At 37.2% G+C, this 21,166-nt stretch overlaps 2 protein-coding genes across 4 annotated transcripts; one reads left to right on the forward strand and one right to left on the reverse strand.

Moving 5' to 3' along the window:
- Positions 1 to 638: 638 nt before the first annotated feature.
- LOC116193900 (LOB domain-containing protein 7-like) lies at positions 639 to 1,436 on the reverse strand. Its single transcript, XM_031522643.1, has one exon. The coding sequence runs from the start codon at positions 1,434 to 1,436 to the stop codon at positions 639 to 641; it is 798 nt and encodes a 265-aa protein (XP_031378503.1).
- Positions 1,437 to 6,630: 5,194 nt separating this feature from the next.
- On the forward strand, positions 6,631 to 20,879 carry LOC116196113 (inositol hexakisphosphate and diphosphoinositol-pentakisphosphate kinase VIP2-like). 3 transcript variants are annotated; one of them, XM_031525670.1, is made up of 31 exons: positions 6,631 to 7,067; positions 7,178 to 7,237; positions 7,680 to 7,726; positions 8,207 to 8,290; positions 8,700 to 8,763; positions 9,669 to 9,822; positions 10,247 to 10,317; positions 10,410 to 10,514; positions 11,041 to 11,133; positions 11,287 to 11,361; positions 11,916 to 12,001; positions 12,221 to 12,427; positions 12,508 to 12,607; positions 12,702 to 12,772; positions 13,507 to 13,588; positions 14,211 to 14,369; positions 14,584 to 14,626; positions 14,706 to 14,788; positions 14,915 to 14,977; positions 15,056 to 15,130; positions 15,271 to 15,396; positions 15,852 to 16,093; positions 16,379 to 16,423; positions 17,078 to 17,144; positions 17,492 to 17,563; positions 18,222 to 18,475; positions 18,556 to 18,613; positions 19,094 to 19,261; positions 19,421 to 19,495; positions 19,667 to 19,925; positions 20,381 to 20,879. In XM_031525670.1, exons 1-31 carry the CDS (start codon positions 7,005 to 7,007, stop codon positions 20,434 to 20,436), a joined length of 3,207 nt encoding a protein of 1,068 aa, XP_031381530.1. In that variant the 5' UTR covers positions 6,631 to 7,004; the 3' UTR covers positions 20,437 to 20,879. The 3 variants fall into 3 exon arrangements, with proteins under 3 accessions (XP_031381530.1, XP_031381531.1, XP_031381532.1); XM_031525671.1 differs by having other exon boundaries at positions 6,631 to 7,049; XM_031525672.1 differs by having other exon boundaries at positions 6,631 to 7,049; positions 9,719 to 9,822.
- Positions 20,880 to 21,166: the final 287 nt, after the last annotated feature.

Genomic DNA, 21,166 nt, shown 5'->3' on the forward strand with positions numbered 1-21,166 from the left:
GTGACGACATATATCATTTTGAGACGTATGGCAAGCGACATAAGGCAATTGCATGAGAATATCGATCGAGGTAGAAAAAAAGACTATCCACGAGACAAGTGAAGATGAGATTGCACAACACACCGAGCATTATTGACAAGAATATTGCAGAATAACTAACTAACTAGACATTCCTGATCAATTCTTTACTCGAATCTTTTATTCCGATCGATCTGCAGTTGCACCATGATACTGGCAAACCATAACATGAGAAATGTACCAACATTTCTAATGGAAAACCCTATCCAGGAAGAACTAAAGAATGAACGGATAAATGTGTTCATTTGATAAACCAAATCCCACACCGATCTGCGTATACTTTCTACTCAATTTTCTGTCGAAAAACATCCGCTGGTTTTTACTTCTATGCAGCTGATGCGCAGTACGTATAGTATCCAGGGACTGTCAATTATGATGAAATTGCAGAAAATGACATGAATCTATCCATCTACTCTACCCTTGAAAGCTTGATCGATAACTTGGGTGAAAATTTGCACTTTGTAACCAATCCCTATTACTGCCTCTGAACACGGTGTAATTCATGCGACCATGAAATCGTACGTCTTTTCAGTGGACGCGATGGTTCATCATCATGGTGCTTAGTTTCCATTAATATCAGAGTGCGTAGTTTCCATTAATGGACGCGATGGTTCATCTTCATGGTTCGCAATTTCTTTCTCTAACGCTCTTGGAAGTTGTTGGGCTACGGCGTACCTTTGGTCACTCTGGATGAGAGGATTTTGATTGCCAAGATTTCTTTCGGTGTATCGTGGCCATTCATCGATCACTGGATCAAGATTGGAACGGTGGGTCCGTTCATTGACCATCGAAGCCTCAAGATTGCATCGGTGCGGCTGTTCATTGACCACTGAAGATTCTCGATCTTGATTGCGTGACTGTTGATTCACCATCGATGATTTCATGATCTCCAGAGATGCTGCGGCATCTGATTGAATCACAGTGTCATGACCATGAGTGTACTCCACCCAAAAATTCGAAGGCAAGGATAGAGGGTGACATCGATGATCATGATCATCCGGCTGCTCAGACAATCTCCTAAAGGAAGCGATCCAGGAGTTGATCGCCTTCAGCTCTTGCTCAGCCCTGGCCACCTGCTGCTGGAGTTTTATTAAAGCCCCATAGCACCCGTAAACCGAGTCCTCAGCATGCCTGTTCACCTCATATATAATGGAGGTCATGGTGTCCTCGTACTGCTCGGGTTGGACCTTCGCCATTAGCTTCTTCAAATTGGCCACGCCAAACAGTCGGATTGCGTTTCGGTACAATTCAGGTTGGTCGACTGGGAAGTACGGCCGGAACGGGCAGTCCTGTGGGCACCTTTTTCTCTGGTGGTGGCAAAGACCACAGGCTCGGCCTTTTACCATTCTTTTACCCATACCGTTACTTCACGAGACTGCAAGCAAAGCGAAAAGATAAACGAAGTAAGAACCTTGATGGGGAGTTCCTCCTTTTAATTTTTCCTTCTTGTTTTGTAGTGTCAGAAAACTTGATTAATTCTCTCCATTTTCAGTGATATAATAAGAAATATTCTCAGTCTATTGATTAGTTATATGTTGGTACTCCAGAACTGTTTCAACCGTCGGTGATTTTGGTTTCTCTACTGCTATGACTTTATATAGGTAATGACTTCTTGATTACTAAGTTCAAATCTTCATCTTGACTGAAAAATTAATCTTTTCAAGTGATTTAATGGCTGATATCACAAGACTGTTGTTACTAATTTTTTTTTTCGATTGTATGAGTAATAAGCCACGGCATGCCTGACAAAAGAACTCTTAAAGCAAATTTTATTAGATACAATGTGATTTTTTACTTTATAGATATAGGAACATATGGTGATATATAGTTGATGATTTAGGATGTGTTTGTTTCAAGTTAATCAAATAAGTGCTTATAAGTTAATTACCAATTAGTTATAAGAGAAAACAAATAGAAGAAAGAGAAAAAGATGAGAGGTCAATGTCTAAATTATATATTAATCATTAAATTAAAAATTACTCAATAAATATATTTGACTTAATAAAATAAGTCATTTTTCACTTATTGATACTTTTGCTCTTAATTCCTCACAAAATATATTCTCATCCTTATCATTTCCCTCCACTTCTTATACATTTCTCATATTAATTAATTAAATGTTTAGTTTTTAATCACTTAATTTATCAAACAATGCCATAATAGTGATAAACATAAGCATGTTTAATGCCTAAAGGGAACGATCATATGCGCGAAGCTGCATGTGAAAATTCGATATGTAATAATTTTCAGCAAAAAAAAAAGAGCGTTAAGCAATATCATTCCCATTACTATAAGTATGAATTTTGGGAACGACACTCATTAGAGGAGGAAACTGGAATTTTTTTTTGTAATAGCAAAAACATTTCCTATAATTAAAAAATTATTAAATTTGAAAATCAAATATCACCTATATACGGTTTATTACAATCTTTTTTTTTTTTGCTGAATCGGTTTATTACAATCATAATCAACTGTGCGCAATCAAATGACTTTTTCCTACCAAAAGAAAAAACAGTCAAATGACTTTTAGGGGCATTTATTTGACGTAAAGTTCAAAGTTTACAAGAAAAATTGGAATTTTGCAGCATAGTTTACAGCAATTTGGTTGTAAGCTAAACATTATAGTTCTTTTCTCGAATTATAATTTAATAATTGTGACCAATAAATACTTTCCATTTGAATCACATGAAATTCCTAGATTGTAACGAGATTACTAACATGGGGCCCTCATCTTATCTCCATGGAAGAAGAATTTAAAGCAGTAGAGCTTAACGATAAGTTTCAATGCAGAGGTCGGCATGATCGGGGTGACCCATCTCAATTATTCAAATATCTTAATTTGAGAGTTCAGTGCCAAAAAGTAAATAATAAGTGAGAGTCTCGTTTTAGAAAGGTTTGAATCTCTAGGCTTTTTCCACAAGAATCGAAATGTCGGGACATTTTTTACAATTACCTATAATTCTTATAGGTGGAATTTCATTCCCTTCGGTAAGTACTTTGGCCATAAAGGTCCAGCAGAGAAAAGAAAAAAGAAATAAAGGTGCTCGGAAAATAGAATCTTTAATTTTTGGTTAATTAAGAACAAGTAAAACCTCACTAAATCAAGATCTTAGGACCTGTTTGGCTCGAGACATAGAAACATAACAGAAACGGAATCCAAATGAGCTGGAATTAGATGGATTTCGAAACGAAAAAATTAATTTTTCTTTTTTACATTTGGTTTAATAAGGAATTGAAATTCAATTTTATTTTTTGTTTGGTTCATTGTTTATGGAATCGGATTCAATTTTAAATATTTGATGATCATTTGTAATATTTCAGATGAACAACCAAGAAGTATGCATGTGACTCAATAATTATTCATATAACATATATAAAGAATGCAAAAAAATTAACAAGTATCCATGCGGCTAAATAATTAATTTATAAAACATATATAAAGAACTCTTTCACCGAAAAAGATCTAAAAAATAAATGTATCAAACTTATTCAATAACACTATGATCTTGTTCATTGACCGTTGACAAGATTTTCTTTTCAATAATTAGTTGAATTTTTAATCCATAATTTTCTAAAAACAGAATAAAATAAAATTTATTTTGATTCTCCATTTCTCATTCCCAGAATGATAAATCTCTCACAATGTTGATTTTTAATATTTACAAAAACTTAAATCCGGGATTCTCCCCTTATTTTACATGAACCAAGTGGGGCCTTAGTTTCAATAGTATTTAGCTCAAGAAATCCATGAGTCTATACAAGCTTTTTTATTCCATATATACGGCTAAAAGCCCACATAATATAAGGTCCCTAAGGATCAGTTATTATCTGTATCGTTTGATCATACTTTTTATGATATTGCGTGGTATCCAAGTGACAAGTTTATAATTATTGATTTTGTTTCAAACTTAAACGAACTCGAGCTCATCCGAGCCTATATGAGTCAGAACTTTTATATTTCACTAGGTTGGGTCTTGTCAAGCCCAAGGCCGAACTCACGAGCCAAGCTCGAGTTTGGATATATAGGCTCGACCAACCCCAAGCCCAATCCCGAATTGACGAGCTAATAAACAAGCCAAGCTCGACCCTTCTAGATTTAAGCTTGGCTCAGCTCGTTTACCCTCCTAGACTTCCTTGTTCAATGTTACAAGCCTAATCAATTAATGTTATAATATCTACCGCTATAAAATAATCTCACTCTCTCCACCTTTATTCATTTGTGCCTTCTTCTCCATTGCTTTATATCAGTACACCTTTAAAAGGATAGAAATGCTTTCTTGCTCAACAAAAGTGAGAATTGCAATATGATAAATCTAAATCTTGGAATTCAATAGGTTCTTGACCTTCAATATTAATATTAGATCAAGTGCAAGTATTTTTCTCTCTCTCTCCCTTTTTTTTTTTTTTTTTTCTTTTGGAGCTGTGTTTTACTTTTCCATCTGCATATATATAGTCATTGCTATATATGTAATGAGGCATCATGAATCGATGTGGATTTTCACGCAGATGATCTCTTTTGTAATGGTTTCGATTAAGAAGAACTCTACACCTTCACTTTCATGGTTCATTATCGTCTTTAAATCAATAGCACTAAAACGACATAGATAGATTACAAGAAAGGAAAATAATTATTAGGGTATCATTTTGCGAAAATTTCCCTCAATTATTTAATTCGTCAAGTCTAATGCATTAATTGTGCTGACAATGGTTCTGGGTCACTTCTATCTCTGTTGGAATCTGAAAAATCGTACTAGTTTCGGCTATAAAATTGGATCGATTGTTTTTTATGGTCGGAAACAATGAGCTAGTTCATTTATTAAACAATTCAGGATGGAATATATTACTTCGACGTATATTCCTAAACTTGCTTCAAGAATGGATACATTGGGAGCCAAATACACCCTGGACTAATCGTATAATTAAAATAAACCAGACACATGTAATTAGTATATTTTATTATTTAATTAAAATGAATTAACTTTTAAAGATGTAGTTATTATTATATACTTTAGTTTTGGATAATGTTTAAATTACATATGAATAGAAAATATTAAATTGACGTGTATTCCCCACTAAAAATCTTTTTTTAGCTAATAAAGTACTTTATTTATATGAAATTAATATTAAATTTATACTTTTTGTGAAGAAGAATAGTAAAATCAGGTTCGATAAATTTTTTAAACTAAAATTAGCGTAAATAATTTATTTTTTTATGATAAAAGAATTTAAAGTTAACATCGTGATTGTAAAAAAAAAAAAATTTTAAGTATGAAACTTAATATTCTATCATAAAGGAATATGGTACTTGTTGAAAAACAAAATACTTTCATCATAAACAGATCCATTCTCAATGTAAAATTTTATGTTATGCTCGAACGAGCATTACTAATACTTACATTATTAACATTAATATGAATATTATTAATTATTTTTTAGTGAGATCACAACTATTCTCAATTTATTAGATGAATCTACGGAATTACAACTCGCCTAAAAAATTTTAAATAAATGATCCTCGTCGAAATTATCTGACTTTAAAAAGAAACCTTAAATTTCAATTGCAAAATGTTCAGAAAAAGAAAATATCCTTAACCTCTTATCGTAAGATAATATATATTTATTATTTTCCTTGATATATATTTTATCAAAATTTTGGATTTTAACAAATTCTTCGAGCATATTAAGTTATTTTTTGTTAGGAGAAATTGCCGAGACTTCTCTACCTCATCTTTGTATTGCTTAATTTACGTTTTATTTAGACTTCAACATGTTTATCCACCAAAAAGAAGTCATTAATAAAATTTCTTATTGTAAAACAACTATAATAACTAAATATCAAATGGTAATTATGCAACCTATTCTATAATCAAATTAAATTTCCATTGGATCCTCAATAGCAGATGCATAAACGTTATCCTCCCGATATATGTCCTCTCTTTTCATATACAAATATGAAAATCGGTCGTGTAAATGGGTACCCCTAAAGATCGATAGGTTAATATGCATATCCTTTTACTTTGGCTAAATAAGCTTGAAAATCATAATTAAATTCGTCCAAAATAGATCATTGACTTGATTAATTGCAATTTAAGCTCACCTGCGATGGGCTAACCATAGGCACAAAGCATGATGCTTAATATATGCTACTAAGGCCGCGAATTTTCTCCAATTTAGCTCCCATTTATTGAATATTATTATTATCCCCAAATGAAAATAATAATATTCACAATTTTTTTGGTTGAATGTACTTTTCCACATTCCAAGACCCAAGAAAATGACAGACGGCAACTACGGGGCAAGAGGAGCACGACCTGGGGGCCCCACACAGCGTATGCGCCTCCCCACGTCCTCGTGCCTATGCCTATCCCCTGGTGGTGAACTTCATCATAAACCCGGTGCATAGACCCACTAGGGCGCCACATCTACTGGGACCCGCTTTACCGATCTGGGCTCACATGCACCTGGTCTAGCACAAAAAATACAATTTGTATATTCCGGAATCTTATGATACTATATCTGGGCCTTTATCAACTCCCCTTCATTCGTTCAGCGTATAAATACAAGCCCCGGCTCGCTCTGGCCATTTGCTCCGGTCGTCCTCTTCGCCCGGGCTCGAGCTGATATCTCCCTCTCCCTCTCTCTCTCTCTCTCTCTCTCTCTCTCTCTCTGGCAATTCGGTTGTGCTGCTGCTTTTTCGAGTCGGCGACCCGCGTTTTTGCTTGGGTGAACCGCGTCCTCCACGTGACTCTCGCTTCTCGCGGCGATTTGATGCTCCGTGAAGCTATCTCCTCTCTCCGCTCGCCAGCTGTGACCCGGCGGTTTTGATCCTGTGCTGCTTCCCGTGCCGCGCGGATTTGACATTCCCGCGGGCTTCTATACGGTTTTCCTGCTGCGAGCGTTGAGGTCTCGCCCTGACAGTGAGGGAAATGGAGAGGAAGATAACGATTGGTGTATGTGTACTGGAAAAGAAGGTGAAATGTGGCTCCGAGGTTTCGTTTCTTATCGCTTCACTCAGCTAATATTGTGCCGAAATAGAGCTCATGTTCATGACGGAGATTTGTTCGCGTGAATCAACGGCTTGTTCACGTGATTTTTGCAGGCTTTTTCTGCTCCGATGGGACAGATACTTGACAGGCTGCAGGCATTCGGTGAATTTGAGGTGAATATCTTGACTCGTTCGATCGGTCGGGTTGGGTTGTGTCTCTGTGATGTGGATGGCTGAGTTGCTTGATCAGATGATTAGCCTCCGTACTTGATTCTTCCTGTTTGATGGGATCACTTCGTAAATGCGGCTGATTCTGTTGCAAAAGCGTATGAGAAGATCCAGTGTGCTCGATAGCCAGAATATCGAGTTTAGAGTTACGTACTTATGCATGTAGTTCGCTTAAGGAGCGGCATCTGAGCATCAATCCTAGCAAAGTGCTATTAAAAGTATTCTGAGGGAATATGCTGTTTGGATTCCATTCTTATTCTGGACAAAGAGTAGTCTTTGGTCTTTTGCTTTCCTTGATCAGAAAGTTCCGCATAAAGACTGTCTCTCTGAGGTTTCGACGATTGATATTGCCTTTTCTTCTTATGAATCTTCACTCCTTACGTTGTAGGTAGTGATATTTGGAGACAAGGTTATTCTTGAAGATCCAGTAGAGAGGTATAGTATTACAGTGATGTTGAACTGGTTAACGTTGGACTCTGCAATAGCCATATTCAATATATGAACATGGCCACTGCTTGAAGTTTCTACATTTTTTGTAAATAACTAAATCACTTACGGTTGTGTGCTGGGCTGGCAATCCCACTGTACTCATTTGTTTTGAACCCAAAATGCCGCTGGATGCTATTTTTATTTTCTGCCTAAGCAGCATCTTTTCAAATGTTCCGGATGAGCCTGGAGAAAAGAAATAGAAGGAAATACCCTGTTAATTTGAATGGGATGCTGTAAGGTTGTCAAATGCAGAGCTAGGTTGCACTAAGCAGAAGACTTCATCGTACTTGCTGCAAACCTCCGTTCAATAAGATTATAATTACAGTAGTGATAGATGTAATACAATACCATTGTATCTCCTTTCTTAAGCTCATACATGAATGAAGTTTTTGATACATCTAACTCGTCACGACCTGCATGTTCCAGCTGGCCAACATGCGATTGCTTGATTGCATTCTATTCCAATGGGTATCCCCTTGAAAAGGCAGAGGCATATGCAGCTTTGAGAAAGTAAGTCTTTTACTTCTTAAAAGAAGGGGAAAAGGCAGAAACCCATTCCTGTAATTTTCAAACCAAATAGTTTTTTTTTTTTGGGTAAAGCTTCAAACCAAATAGTTACCGATACACACAACTAGTAAACACCACTCTGTAATAAACCCTTGGCTAACACATTGTTCAAATTCTTGTCATTTCTAATTTCTTTCCTGATGTTGCCGTTTCAAAAGTATTTATTTCAACCCAACTGAAAAAATAGATGTATCCAGTAACATGTCGCTTTCATATCCATTGTCCCTTAACTTAATAATTATATGGCATCACCCCAGGTTCTGCCTTCTTATGTGCAAGGACCAACATGCTGGTTAACTTCTTAGGTTACTACTTTTAATATTATCATTGTTGACTGAATCCTGTCATTCAGGCCTTTCTTAATTAATGAATTGGAACAACAGCACCTTCTTCATGATCGAAGGAAAGTATACGAGGTAAGTTCAAACACTTTTTACTAATGTATGATTTTCCTAAGGCATTAGTCAACATGCATTGAAGAAACACTTATTAAAATACGAAAAGAATGAGTTTATGAAAATTACTGTTGTCTAGACTATGGGAACTTGAGAGATACCTGTAATGCTTCTGATGAGGGGAAACAGATAGGAGAAGGGAATTTGAGTTAATGGATTTCCCGAAAATCTGACAGTTGTCATAGTCAAAGGTTGTATCAGCTGATTTTGTTCCTCTCTAAAAAGAAAGGTCTTAGTGCCCAGACTGGGCATCCAAAAGTTCATAGTATACTCGACATTTTATAACTGTCACTATATATTCAAATAATTTATGGTGAGATAAGGAAGAGCGATCAGGAATCATGGAAGCATCATCTGATACGCTCTTAGGTTTATGCCAAAATATTGGAAAAATTAACGTTGACCAATCATCAAAATGTGGTCCTTGTTGATGATACAACTGAAAATCTGAATATGAGACATTAACATCTAATGAGTTGTCTGAATTTTTTGCATGATAAGATGAAATCAAAACATGTAAAAACTGCCACAATCTGGTAAGTTGTGCAATCTTATATCATTTGTTAATCAGCCTTTGGACTGGTCAGTTCGTTTTTAGTCAATGGTGTCTGGTGTCTTATAGAACTTGAAACTTTAAGATATCTACCTTGAAATGGCTGTTTCTATTCAGAATGTGTTAGGAAAATATTAATGGCAGTACATTCAGTGGGTCATTGCCAAGTTTGGGCATCACAACCTTTGGGGCATTTGCTTGCTTACATTCAATTTAGGTAAAATGTGTAGAAATTTAAGCGCTTATCATTCAGCCACCATTAAGCTGTCTTTTCCTATCAATGCCATCTAACAAATTACTTTGTTGATTTTAGCGTCTCGAAATATTTGGAATTCCTGTTCCAAGATATGCTTTGGTTAATAGGGAAGTACCGAATCAAGAATTGGATTATTTTGTTGAGGAAGAAGATTACGTTGAGGTTCATGGTAATCGGTTTTGGAAGCCATTCGTGGAGAAGCCTGTTGATGGTAAGTCAACCCTAAGATTATGCCACTACCAGTCTACGTTGAAGGTGATCACTTTGGACAGTCATTCCTATTAGTCCTAGGTGGAGCATTTCTTTTTATTGTATAATTGCATTCCTATTACTGTCTTGGGTTCTTAAATTGTGCTTACCCGTTTTATGATGTTGTCTTACGTCTGAACTTTGGGAAGCCTAAAAACAGTTTCCCATGAATTATAACAAAATTACTCTTCTCTGTGGTAAATATACTCTGTCCTTGGCTGGGTGAAAACTTTTTCTTTGTAAATTATCTTCTGACTGAGTTGCTATCAATTTGGTATGTGGGATTATGTTTGTTGACTTCTAAATAATTATAGTTTAGCACCTTGAATATCGATACCTGCACACTTAATATTTGAACAATTCTCTTCCACATATTGCTTTTGTAGGTGATAATCATAGTATAATGATATATTATCCAAGTTCAGCAGGTGGTGGTATGAAGGAATTATTCAGGAAGGTCAGATTTTACTTTTATCCCCCTTATATTATGGGAGTATATAGAAAATCATTTTTGTGGGAATGATAAAAGATCCATTTATGTTAATTTAGGTTGGAAATCGTTCAAGTGAGTTCCATCCAGAGGTTAGACGGGTTAGGCGTGAAGGCTCATACATATACGAGGAATTCATGCCTACTGGAGGAACAGATGTGAAGGTTGTCCAGCTGAATTGATAAAATTTTCTGTGATTTGATTGTTCATATGAAGTGCTGAGAAAAATCATTTTGTCCATAATTTTTTGCATATACTCTTGCTTCATGGCAAGACTCCTTGGGAAGTTAGACCCTGGCCTAAAAAATTTCGAGAAGCCCATAAGTCGTCTAATTTTGTGCCTCTGGGTGAATCCCATCTGAGTGATATGAAACATTAAACGAGGGGCAGGGAGGCAAAAGCTGAGTTTAGCTGCCATGTCTCAATTTTCTCTTAAGCCACTTTACAGGCTCGCAAGATTTCTGGTGCAAGTTATTTTGTTTAGCCAACTATGTTAGATGCCGGTATCAAGTATGTCTTTTACCACCTTCTCATTCTGAGAATCTTGTGTATCTCCTCTTGATAGTAGAAGGTTTAGACATAATATTATGCACCACATTATGTCTTTCAATTGTTTGTAGATCTCATGTTTGCCAATATGTGCTTTTGAATTTCGAGTAATCACTTGGACATTTGATTAAATCATTATAGGTGTATACTGTTGGTCCTGAATATGCTCATGCTGAAGCAAGGAAGTCACCGGTTGTAGACGGCGTTGTTATGAGAAACCCTGATGGCAAGGAAGTAAGTATTACATGCAAAATCTTTGTCATTAGACCATCCATCTAGGTGCTGTGCTAGTCCCTCTTGCATTGACTTTCCTTTTATGGAATCCCATGCTTTAGATTACTCATTCAAAAAAAAAAAAAAGTAATGGAAGATTCAATTTGGTTACAGGTAAGGTATCCTGTGCTACTGACCCCTGCTGAGAAGCAAATGGCAAGAGAAGTATGCATTGCTTTTAGGCAATCGGTATGGCATATGGATTCTTCTGAGGATTTTACATTGAGAGAGAGCAATATCTTGCAATTAATGCCATAACTTTGCATCCTTCTCTGTTCTATTATCATATTCTGTCAGGATTTTTATCATCTGGAGCAACAAATATTGTGCTTCCAGTATAGTTGCTTTTGATGTGTTTGTACTTTTTCCTTTCTATAGAATGCTAAGATTAGAGTTTCTCCTTGCATCTGGTTTTATGACCCTTCTTAAGTAAATTTCATGATTTCAAAATGAATCTTAACAAAGGAGTTCTTGTATATATTTTTCCAAAAGAGAGATCCGTTAATAAGCTGTTCTTTTCTAGATTCTCTCAGTCAATGTCTTTTAAAAACGAAGTCTTCTCTTCTGTCTAGATTAGTACGATATGGCTTATGATCAGATTATGTTAATTGGTGGATCAAAAGGTGCCACTGTATTTTATGACTGCATCACTGAGAATTGATGTTAAATGATTCCAAAGGCTACAGGTCTTTTGCTTCCTGGTTAAAATATCATTATTGAATCAACTATCAATGGCTTTCCAGGTTTGTGGGTTTGATCTCTTGCGCTCTGAAGGACGCTCATATGTTTGCGATGTGAATGGATGGAGTTTCGTAAAAAACTCTTACAAGTAAGTTTGTTGGTTCTCCGAGTTTGTAACTTTTCTTTCCAGCTGCAAGTTTTCCCTGCAACTGAGATTGGCAGTTTTGTACCAATATAGGCTTCACGTGAAACTCTGCTGAACTGATAATGCTCTTTAGCAATCCCATCAGAGCTTTCCTGTGGTGTATGCTTGCTCCTTCCTATTCTAATTGGGATTGCAATGATCTCACTTTTTTGTAAAGAACAGATATTACGATGACGCTGCTTGTGTTTTAAGGAAGATGTTTCTGGAGGCAAAAGCCCCCCATCTTTCTTCGACAATTCCACCAGTACTACCTTGGAAGATCAATGAACCAGTTCAGCCTTCTGAGGGACTGACACGTCAGGGAAGTGGTATAATTGGGACATTCGGTCAAGCTGAAGAGCTACGCTGTGTTATTGCTATTATTCGGCAGTAAGTCGTATTCCAGTAGGCCTACTATTTTGAAGATGGGATCTATTTTTTCTACTCATGTCAATGTTTAATATGCGCAGTGGTGATAGAACTCCTAAACAGAAAGTAAAGCTTAAAGTCACTGAGGAAAAGCTGCTGAACTTGATGTTGAAGTACAACGGGGGGAGGCCTAGATCCGAGGTGTCAATTTTCATAGATGACTCCTTTGTCATGGTCATCTTTGTTTTAAACTGTTGATTGATTGGAAACTTTTTGTTGGTTGACTTTGTTATAGACAAAGCTTAAAAGTGCCGTCCAGCTTCAAGATTTACTGGATGCAACAAGAATCCTAGTGCCTCGAGCCAGGTATCAATAATCCGAAGTTTCCATCTCTGAAGCTTGTTCGGCTTGGACTCTCTCTCATATTTGCGTCCTGATTATCAGTTTCCACTATATCTATATTCAATCATGAATATGTCTGATGGGGTTGGTGAATAATATACCCCTGTTTCACAATAGGTCAGATGCAATTCACTATTGGATGGTGAATAATCATTATTATCAGTTTCCACTATCTCTATATTCACTCTCTGATAGTGCTGTATTGTTCTTCTTTTGTTGCGCTGATATTTCTTTTGTTTTTTTCAATATATAGTGATAGTTCTGCACGATTTACTATTTTCTTCTGTGATTACAAGCCAGGAATTCTAATTTTCCTGGCTTGAAAAGATTTTCTATTCCACTTACTTTTCCACTTCATTAAGTTGTAAGCACTTCAATATATCATGGATTGCTTGTTTGTTCTCATGTATTTACCCCTAAATTTCACCTCTCTCTGTTCATACTGAATTATGTAGTGTCTCTTCAGTATGCTTCCAGATGGATGTCTTGCTTTAATGCTTTAACTGCCTGAATTTTTTCTTATGGGACATTGATTCTTTGCTTCGTTTATACTTCAGCTGGCCATATTTCATTCTTTACTAGTTCTTGTGCCATAGCAATGAGTCTGTGATCTGTATTTTCCAGAAATTTCTGAATAGTAGTAATTGGAAAGAGTGGGGAATGTCTTTTGAACTAACTATGTTATTTGCATTATTCAGATCTGATCGTGAAAGCGATAGTGAGGCAGAAGACATAGAACATGCTGAGAAGCTTCGTCAAGTCAAAGCAGTATTAGAAGAGGTTGTGTTGTTAGCTAGTGTATTGCACAATATCTTGTTCTCAACTTTTATGAAGAAATACATATTATGCATCACGGATTTCAGTGGCATGAATACTTTATCAATTACTATTTTTCTTATCCATGTAGAGATTTGCATTACCGTAACTTTAGAGATACCATGCATCCCTTTGCTGGATCTATCTGTTGGTTGATGATGATGCCCTTTTCCACTTTTTCTGTCCAATTCAATTTTAAGATAAAATTTTAAGTGCTTATTCTAGCTCTTTGTGCGCTAGGTCATTGTTTTTGTAGTTGAATAGATTATCATATGAAAAACGTCGAAGCAAGTTTCAAATATTTCTTTCTATCAGACTTGTGATTAAAATTATGTTGTGGTTATGTCTTGCACAATGACCTCTAATTCTTGTTCTTAGCAAAGCGATGAGATTGTCTGCTCATGTTGATCAGTTAGACAAGATCTCTGGCAGACATACTAGTTTTTCTGCTTTGACATTGATGATTTGTTATGTCAATAGACTAGTTACAGCTTGCTTAACTTACGTTGGCCATACTTCTTCAATTGAGTGGTTTTGACTCATTTAGATAAAACATCCCCTGTGCTTTGTATGCTTGTCTATGTAGGGCGGACATTTTTCAGGTATTTATAGGAAGGTTCAATTGAAACCTCTGAAATGGATCAAAGTTGCAAAAGCCAATGGTGAGGGGGAAGAAGAGCGGCCCGTTGAAGCTCTCATGGTTCTTAAATATGGGGGTGTCCTTACACATGCTGGCAGAAAACAGGTTTGCATTATTCTGTCTATCCCATACATCTATATACTGTTTTCTTCTGTCTAAATATTAGGACTCTCACAGCTCAGTGCCTTTGAGAAAGTTTTCCTTTTTTCTTCTGGGTGAAAGTACCAGAAATTGGTGTCATTGCAATTGAACTTATTCTATATGTGCTTTATAAGACTTATTACCTATATTGAACCAAAACTTTTCGAACTATGTACAGGCAGAAGAACTTGGTAGATATTTCCGGAATAATATGTACCCAGGTCATCATTTGATCATTGTCTTTTTGAAGCCAATACTATGCAGTCACAGATCCTCATGAACTTTTATCCATTTTCTCAGGAGAAGGTACCGGTTTGCTCCGCCTACATAGTACATATCGTCATGATCTGAAAATTTACAGCTCTGATGAGGGTCGAGTGCAGGTATAGCTTTGCTAGGACAATATTGTTTTGGCTTGTATATAGCTCTCTGATGTGGTTCTATGGAATGGAAACTTCTTTGAATTCAAGATTTTGGTTCCGCAACCTTAGAGCGATTTTCATCTGCAGATGTCTGCCGCTGCATTTGCAAAGGGACTACTTGATTTGGAAGGGCAATTAACCCCTATTCTGGTTGGTAATTTGTTCATGAGAGAATTTGAGAGTTTGCTGTGGAATCTGTGTATGACTTCCTGAGTGATCTTTTTGAAGGTTTCCCTTGTTAGTAAGGATTCCTCAATGTTGGATGGACTTGATAGCGCCAGTATCGAGATAGAAGCAGCTAAGGTCTCTAGTTTCTCTTGTTCATTCTTTTGCACTTGCATTTGATTTGAAGCGTGAAATCAAAGAGCCACCTTGCCCATTTTTGGGATACTTTGCTTGGGAGATAATGTAAGAATGTGTCTTGCATCTTCTTTACTAAGCAGGCTATGTTGAATGAGATCATAACTTTGGGTGCGAAGATAGGCCATTGCATTGGGTCCTCAGATTGCCCCTGGATGGCTGATGGAGCTGGGCTTCCTGATAATGCATCAGATCTTCTACCTAAATTAGTAAGTCTCATATATGGCTGTACCAATCGGCTACTACTTCGGGGGAGTAGCAAGAAGCTTTAAGTAAATGGTTACAGGAAATGGTTTGCTTTACCATGGCTCATTTACCTCTTAATGGCACTGGCTCAATTCAGTCCTTTCCATTTCTTTTAACTCCCTTATTTTAGCAATTGTCACTCTTAGGGGGTCGGACGCCATATTGAAGCTTTCACTATGATGCCACAGGAGAACTTATCCGGCTTTTCTAGCTTTAACATTTCATCTGAGAAAACTAAATCTCATTGTTGATCAAACCCAACTTTTCTTGAGCAATCAACAAAAATGCATTTCCAGATAAGGTTTTTCTTTTTTCTTTTTTTTTGCCCCCCTTTATGGAAGTTAATAAATGGTCTTTGAAGCTTTGCATAAAACATTAGTTTGCAAGTCATCGTTTACTTTGTTTGCCTCATGAACAGGTTGAGTTGACCAAAAAGGTGACTGAACAAGTAAAACTACTAGCAATGGAGGAAGATGAGAAACTCACAGAGACAAATGTCTATGATGTAATTCCTCCCTATGATCAAGCAAAAGCTCTTGGTAAGACCAACATCGATGTTGATCGCATTGCTGCTGGATTACCGTGTGGCAGTGAGGGATTTCTATTGATGTTTGCACGTTGGAGAAAACTTGAAAGGGATTTATACAATGAACGCAAAGAGTGAGTAATCTCTTCTTAATGACTAACACTTTTCAGTTTCTAAGTATTATTACATCAATATTTTTTTTCCCTGATTATGTCATGTTGAACTTTAGTTAGCCTTTTATATCTTTGCTTATGTCGTTTTCTTATCTTTTGTGTATGCGCTTGGAGTTTGAAACTAGATGGGCTCTTGACATCAGTTTTCATGATGAGTGGAAATAACTATGATCATACATGTGTAGCACATGGACATTATATCGCTATCATAATCCAGTGATTTGGTTGACATCTGAACACTTGCAGGCGGTTTGATATAACACAAATACCGGATGTTTATGACTCATGCAAGTATGTCATTCTATCCCATATATTAGTTGCTTCCCGCATTTGGCTTTTGGTTAGACAGCTCGTACTTGTGCTAGTAATAGGAATTATGCCACTGGTTATTCGCTCTCTTGATTTCAACTCGAGTTGAAGGTTTATTTGTTTTGCCTACTTCTATTCAGGAAAGCCCTTTTTTTCTGGTGGCTACTTTATTTAGACTAGTTCATCTCATGTTGTATGAAATAATGTCAAAAAGAAAGAAGAAAGGGCCTGATGAACCGATAATTCATTAATAATAAATGGCAGAATTTCTCTGAAAACTTTGTGAAATATAGAACTCTAAATATCTGGTATTTAAAGGCTAGTGGATGTATGATCCCCAGCTTGAAACTCCATTCAAGATGCTGTTAACTTATCTTCTTCATCGTACTTTATTAGATTTTCTCAAGGCCTTAGCAAGCTTGGTTAATATGACCTGTGGTATCTTGAATCTTGATTAAAATAATTGAACTCTTACAGAACGAAGGGATCATGTTGTTTTTGTTCCTGCTAAGTTTTATATCATTGTTAGCAGATTCAGTCAGATTACAGAGACCAATATCACACACACATGGGTTACAAGAATTTATTTCTACTCTCAGTATCATTTGTAGGTTTACTTCCTTTGTTGCTCGACAGGTATGATCTTTTGCATAATGCACACCTTAATCTTGATGGATTGGATGAGCTCTTCAAAGTCGCTCAGGTATAAACTCAATCTACTAAAACAATAATTGCAGGAAAGAATATGTATATCTATTTGCATATAAGCATTGGTTCATCAGCTGTTTCTGACTAATTGCTGCTATTCATGTGAGAAATAACATAACTTTCTTCTTTATGTATAAATTCCCTGTTCATATCTTTGTTCTCCTGTGACTTGTATATCCTTCAATATGGAAATTTCTCCTCTCAGGCAAGGGAATTAACTGCCTAGATACTTCCTAGATAGATTATTGAAAAAGTGACACCATGCCATGACATTTTAAGCTGTAAATTGTATAGCTTGAGCTACTTTGTAATGGGTATGCCATCTACATTCTCTTATTGCAGCTACTTGCAGATGGTGTAATACCCAATGAATATGGTATCAACCCAAAGCAGAAGTTGAAAATTGGCTCTAAGGTTAAGACTATTTTCACGTTTCTTTATTTCCATTTGTGTTAATGGATTATAATTTGATACCATGCTACATACTTACAGAGTGGCAAATAATATAATTCTCAGTAATACGGCATCCAAAATGAAAGTGGGTCGAATATTATTAAGATTATGAATACTATGTTTTTTGCTTCTGTAACCAAACAACCCTTTCCTCCGTGATCATTTGTCTGCACACGGCAATGAAGTGCCAAGGTTGCAGCAAATAGGAGTGGCCCATTTAGCAGATGGATGTTTGGTGATATTGCCTAACACTAGGAATCTTCTTGTTTCCCTTACCACATCACTGTGAGGAGAATCATTGAAGTTTCTCTCTCTAACCTAGAGAAACAAGGATATTGGTTATAATTAGACACCCCTACAACAGCGAACCTGGTGCGTCATCTGAGTATGGAAAGTAAACTGGAGTATTTTTGTAGTGCAATGGTCTTACAGGAGGATGAATTAGAATCTAAGCTTTTTATTAGTGAAGTTTGTGAATATCTAGTTTTATCGTTCTTCTGTGTTGACATGGAAATTCCACATTGTGCATATCAGGACAGCAAGTATTATTTTAGATTCTGAATGTTCTCCACCTTGCCTTTTATTGACAATTGCCTGTGTTTCATTGTTCTAATTGCAGATTGCTCGGCGATTGTTGGGGAAGATTTTAATTGATCTTCGAAATACTCGTGAAGAGGCAATCTATGTTGCAGGTCTTAAGAGCAAGCAAGAACAACAGTCAAAACTGAGTGATGCAGAAAAGGATGAATCAGATGATCCTTTAAAACATCACACATGTTATGAAGAGTTCCGGAGATGTAGCTCTAATGGCGAGAAGGCGCTGGATCAGGATGATGAGGATGATAGAGAAACCAAATATCGTTTGGATCCAAAGTAATTATAAAGCCTGTTATCTGAATCTTTCCGATATGCCAAATAAGGTCATCTAACCCTTACCCTGTTGCTTCTACTAGGTATGCAAATGTCAGGACTCCAGACCGTCATGTCCGCACTCGGCTTTACTTCACATCAGTGAGTTCAATCGGCTACCTCAATAATTACAGCTCACATCGGGCATTTGGCACAGGCTACTTAGATTTGCTGCTCTCTATTAGAGTACAATTGCTAGATAATTGAAATATATCAACTTGGATTTTCTTCATAATCATCATAGTGCAAGATCCCATTTCATATAGTTGGTCATGTATATTTCATTGTACCTTATATATGGAATCACATGCTTACAGAATTCTTCCAATTCTTTCATGGTGGATGTTTTCACAAGTTGCTCAGAAAGAAATGGATTTATTTGTTTGCTTGAATTCTGAACAAGAGAAGTTCTTAGTATGGTGGAAGAACCACGAATGTTTCATCGTGCAATTTTTTGTCTCATGCTCATAGTATATGGCATATGAAGTTTCATTAGTCTTATCTCAAAAAATGTATATTCATTGTTGCATGTGACAAGCTCCCAATTTGTCAGTTCTGTCTCAACGTTGTCATGGATGACAGGAATCTCATATCCATTCCCTGATGAATGTTCTCCGATACTGCAACTTGGACGACTCTCTTCAGGGGGAGGACAGCCTTGTCTGCCATAGTGGTCTGGAGCGATTGTACAAGACAAAGGAGCTGGACTACATGAGTTACATTGTCTTGAGAATGTTTGAGAACACAGAGGTTTGTGGGTCTTATTCATCTGTTTCCTTGACAGTACGTGTCCTAAAGCAAACTAGCAAAGCATTGTTGGACATAATATATATATATATATATAGTGCACTTGGTAGCAAACTATACGGTGAGTTGGGATTGCATTGTGAATATTGCAAAATTCTGCAGGTGGCTTTGGAGGATCCGAAAAGGTTCCGGATGGAGATGACCTTTAGCCGTGGTGCTGATTTATCCCCACTAGAGGTGATGGAACTAAGGAACTTGCGCGTGATTTGAGAAAGTGCAATTCCTCCCCACCCAACCCCCCCCCCCCCCCCCCCCCCCCCCCCCCCCCCCCCCCCCCCCCTCCCCAATTCTCTGTTTTCTTTTGGAGCTAAAACATGATATTGTTTGTTGGTTCTTGCTTTTCCGCAGATGAACGACAGTGAGGCTGCTTCGTTACACCAGGAGCACACGCTTCCGATAATGGGTCCAGAAAGGCTGCAAGAAGTAGGATCATATCTGACGCTGGAGAAGATGGAGAAGATGGTACGCCCATTCGCGATGCCAGCAGAGGATTTCCCTCCACCGTCAACCCCTCAGGGATTCTCGGGTTACTTCTCCAAGAGCGCTGCTGTTCTTGAGCGATTGGTAAATCTTTGGCCTTTCAATAAGCACGGCTACGCCAATGGAGGTAAGAAGTAGAGATTTTTTGAGATTTTTTGATGTAAGTAGGAATAATACTACGTCCACAGAGTTAAGTCCTTTCAGAAGAAATTTTGGCATCACTCGCGAACGGCATACGAATTCGATTTCTTATTGTTTCCTTTGTGGGCGGTTTCAAAAATCTGACTCGAGAACTGCTTTACGAGCAAAATCATGCTTTCCCTGTGAATCACCGGACAGAGGTACACTGTGGACATTGCATGTATTGAGGTAAAAGCCCAACTTTTGTGGTATGGGTTACTCTGGAAACATGTGGAAACTCGATCTCACTGATCAACTTGACTATATTACTTCCAAGTTCTTTTGGACAATATAACTCTGTTGGCGACTGTTATCCGCGAAGGATGTGCGGCTGGCTCCAGTGATCACGAACCAAATACATACCCGTCGTTAATGGGATGGGCTGCTTGTTAAATGTGGCAGGGCTCCTATCGGGCTTCCGTCCTACTAGGGAAAGCAACATCGCCGAGTTAACATGAGCGAGTGAGTTGTCGTTTAAGCATGTGAGCTCGATGGCTGATGCCGCTGCAATGGACAAGAAGACGACGACCAAGGACGGCGATGCCACAGCGAGGACTAGTAACAATAATGGCAATGATATTAAGAGCCAAGTGAAAAGGATAAAGAAGGGGCTCGAGAGGACGAGACCGGCGAGCATTAGGATACAGCCTATGGTGAACGTCCCGATCTGCACGCCAGTCAGCAGGGGCGGTGCTCTGCCTCCCCTGTTTCGATCACTGCCTCCTGTTAATTTTTTTTGTAGTTCCCTTTTAATTTTTGATGTTTTTCTGCATGTTGGAATTTTTTTTAATCATTTTTAGATGAAAGTTGGTTACGGAAGATCAGAAAAAATCTAGACATGTACATGCTGACTTTTGTTCATCTCATGAAATCTATAACATGATTGATTTCGTTTCCATTCTCTCTTCTCGCAATCACTTCCTCGATTTTCCATTTTCAGCAGTCTGTAAGTGTTAAGCACGTCCAGAAATGCTCGTCATTTCAATCGAGAAATGACGAGTCGAATGAGGTTCCATGAATGTTCCTTACCACTTAGCACCTCGCCGAGCAAATATAAAATCATGGTGTAGATATTCCAACAATTATTAAAGACAACCCTACCGCGTCACAAGGATCTCACAGAACATAAAATAAATGAAAGAACTAAGTTTAAAACCTTTATTATTATTATTTTATGCGATCTTTAAA

This window comes from Punica granatum, chromosome 2 (assembly GCF_007655135.1).
Source record: "Punica granatum isolate Tunisia-2019 chromosome 2, ASM765513v2, whole genome shotgun sequence".
NCBI classification, from domain to species: Eukaryota; Viridiplantae; Streptophyta; class Magnoliopsida; order Myrtales; family Lythraceae; genus Punica; species Punica granatum.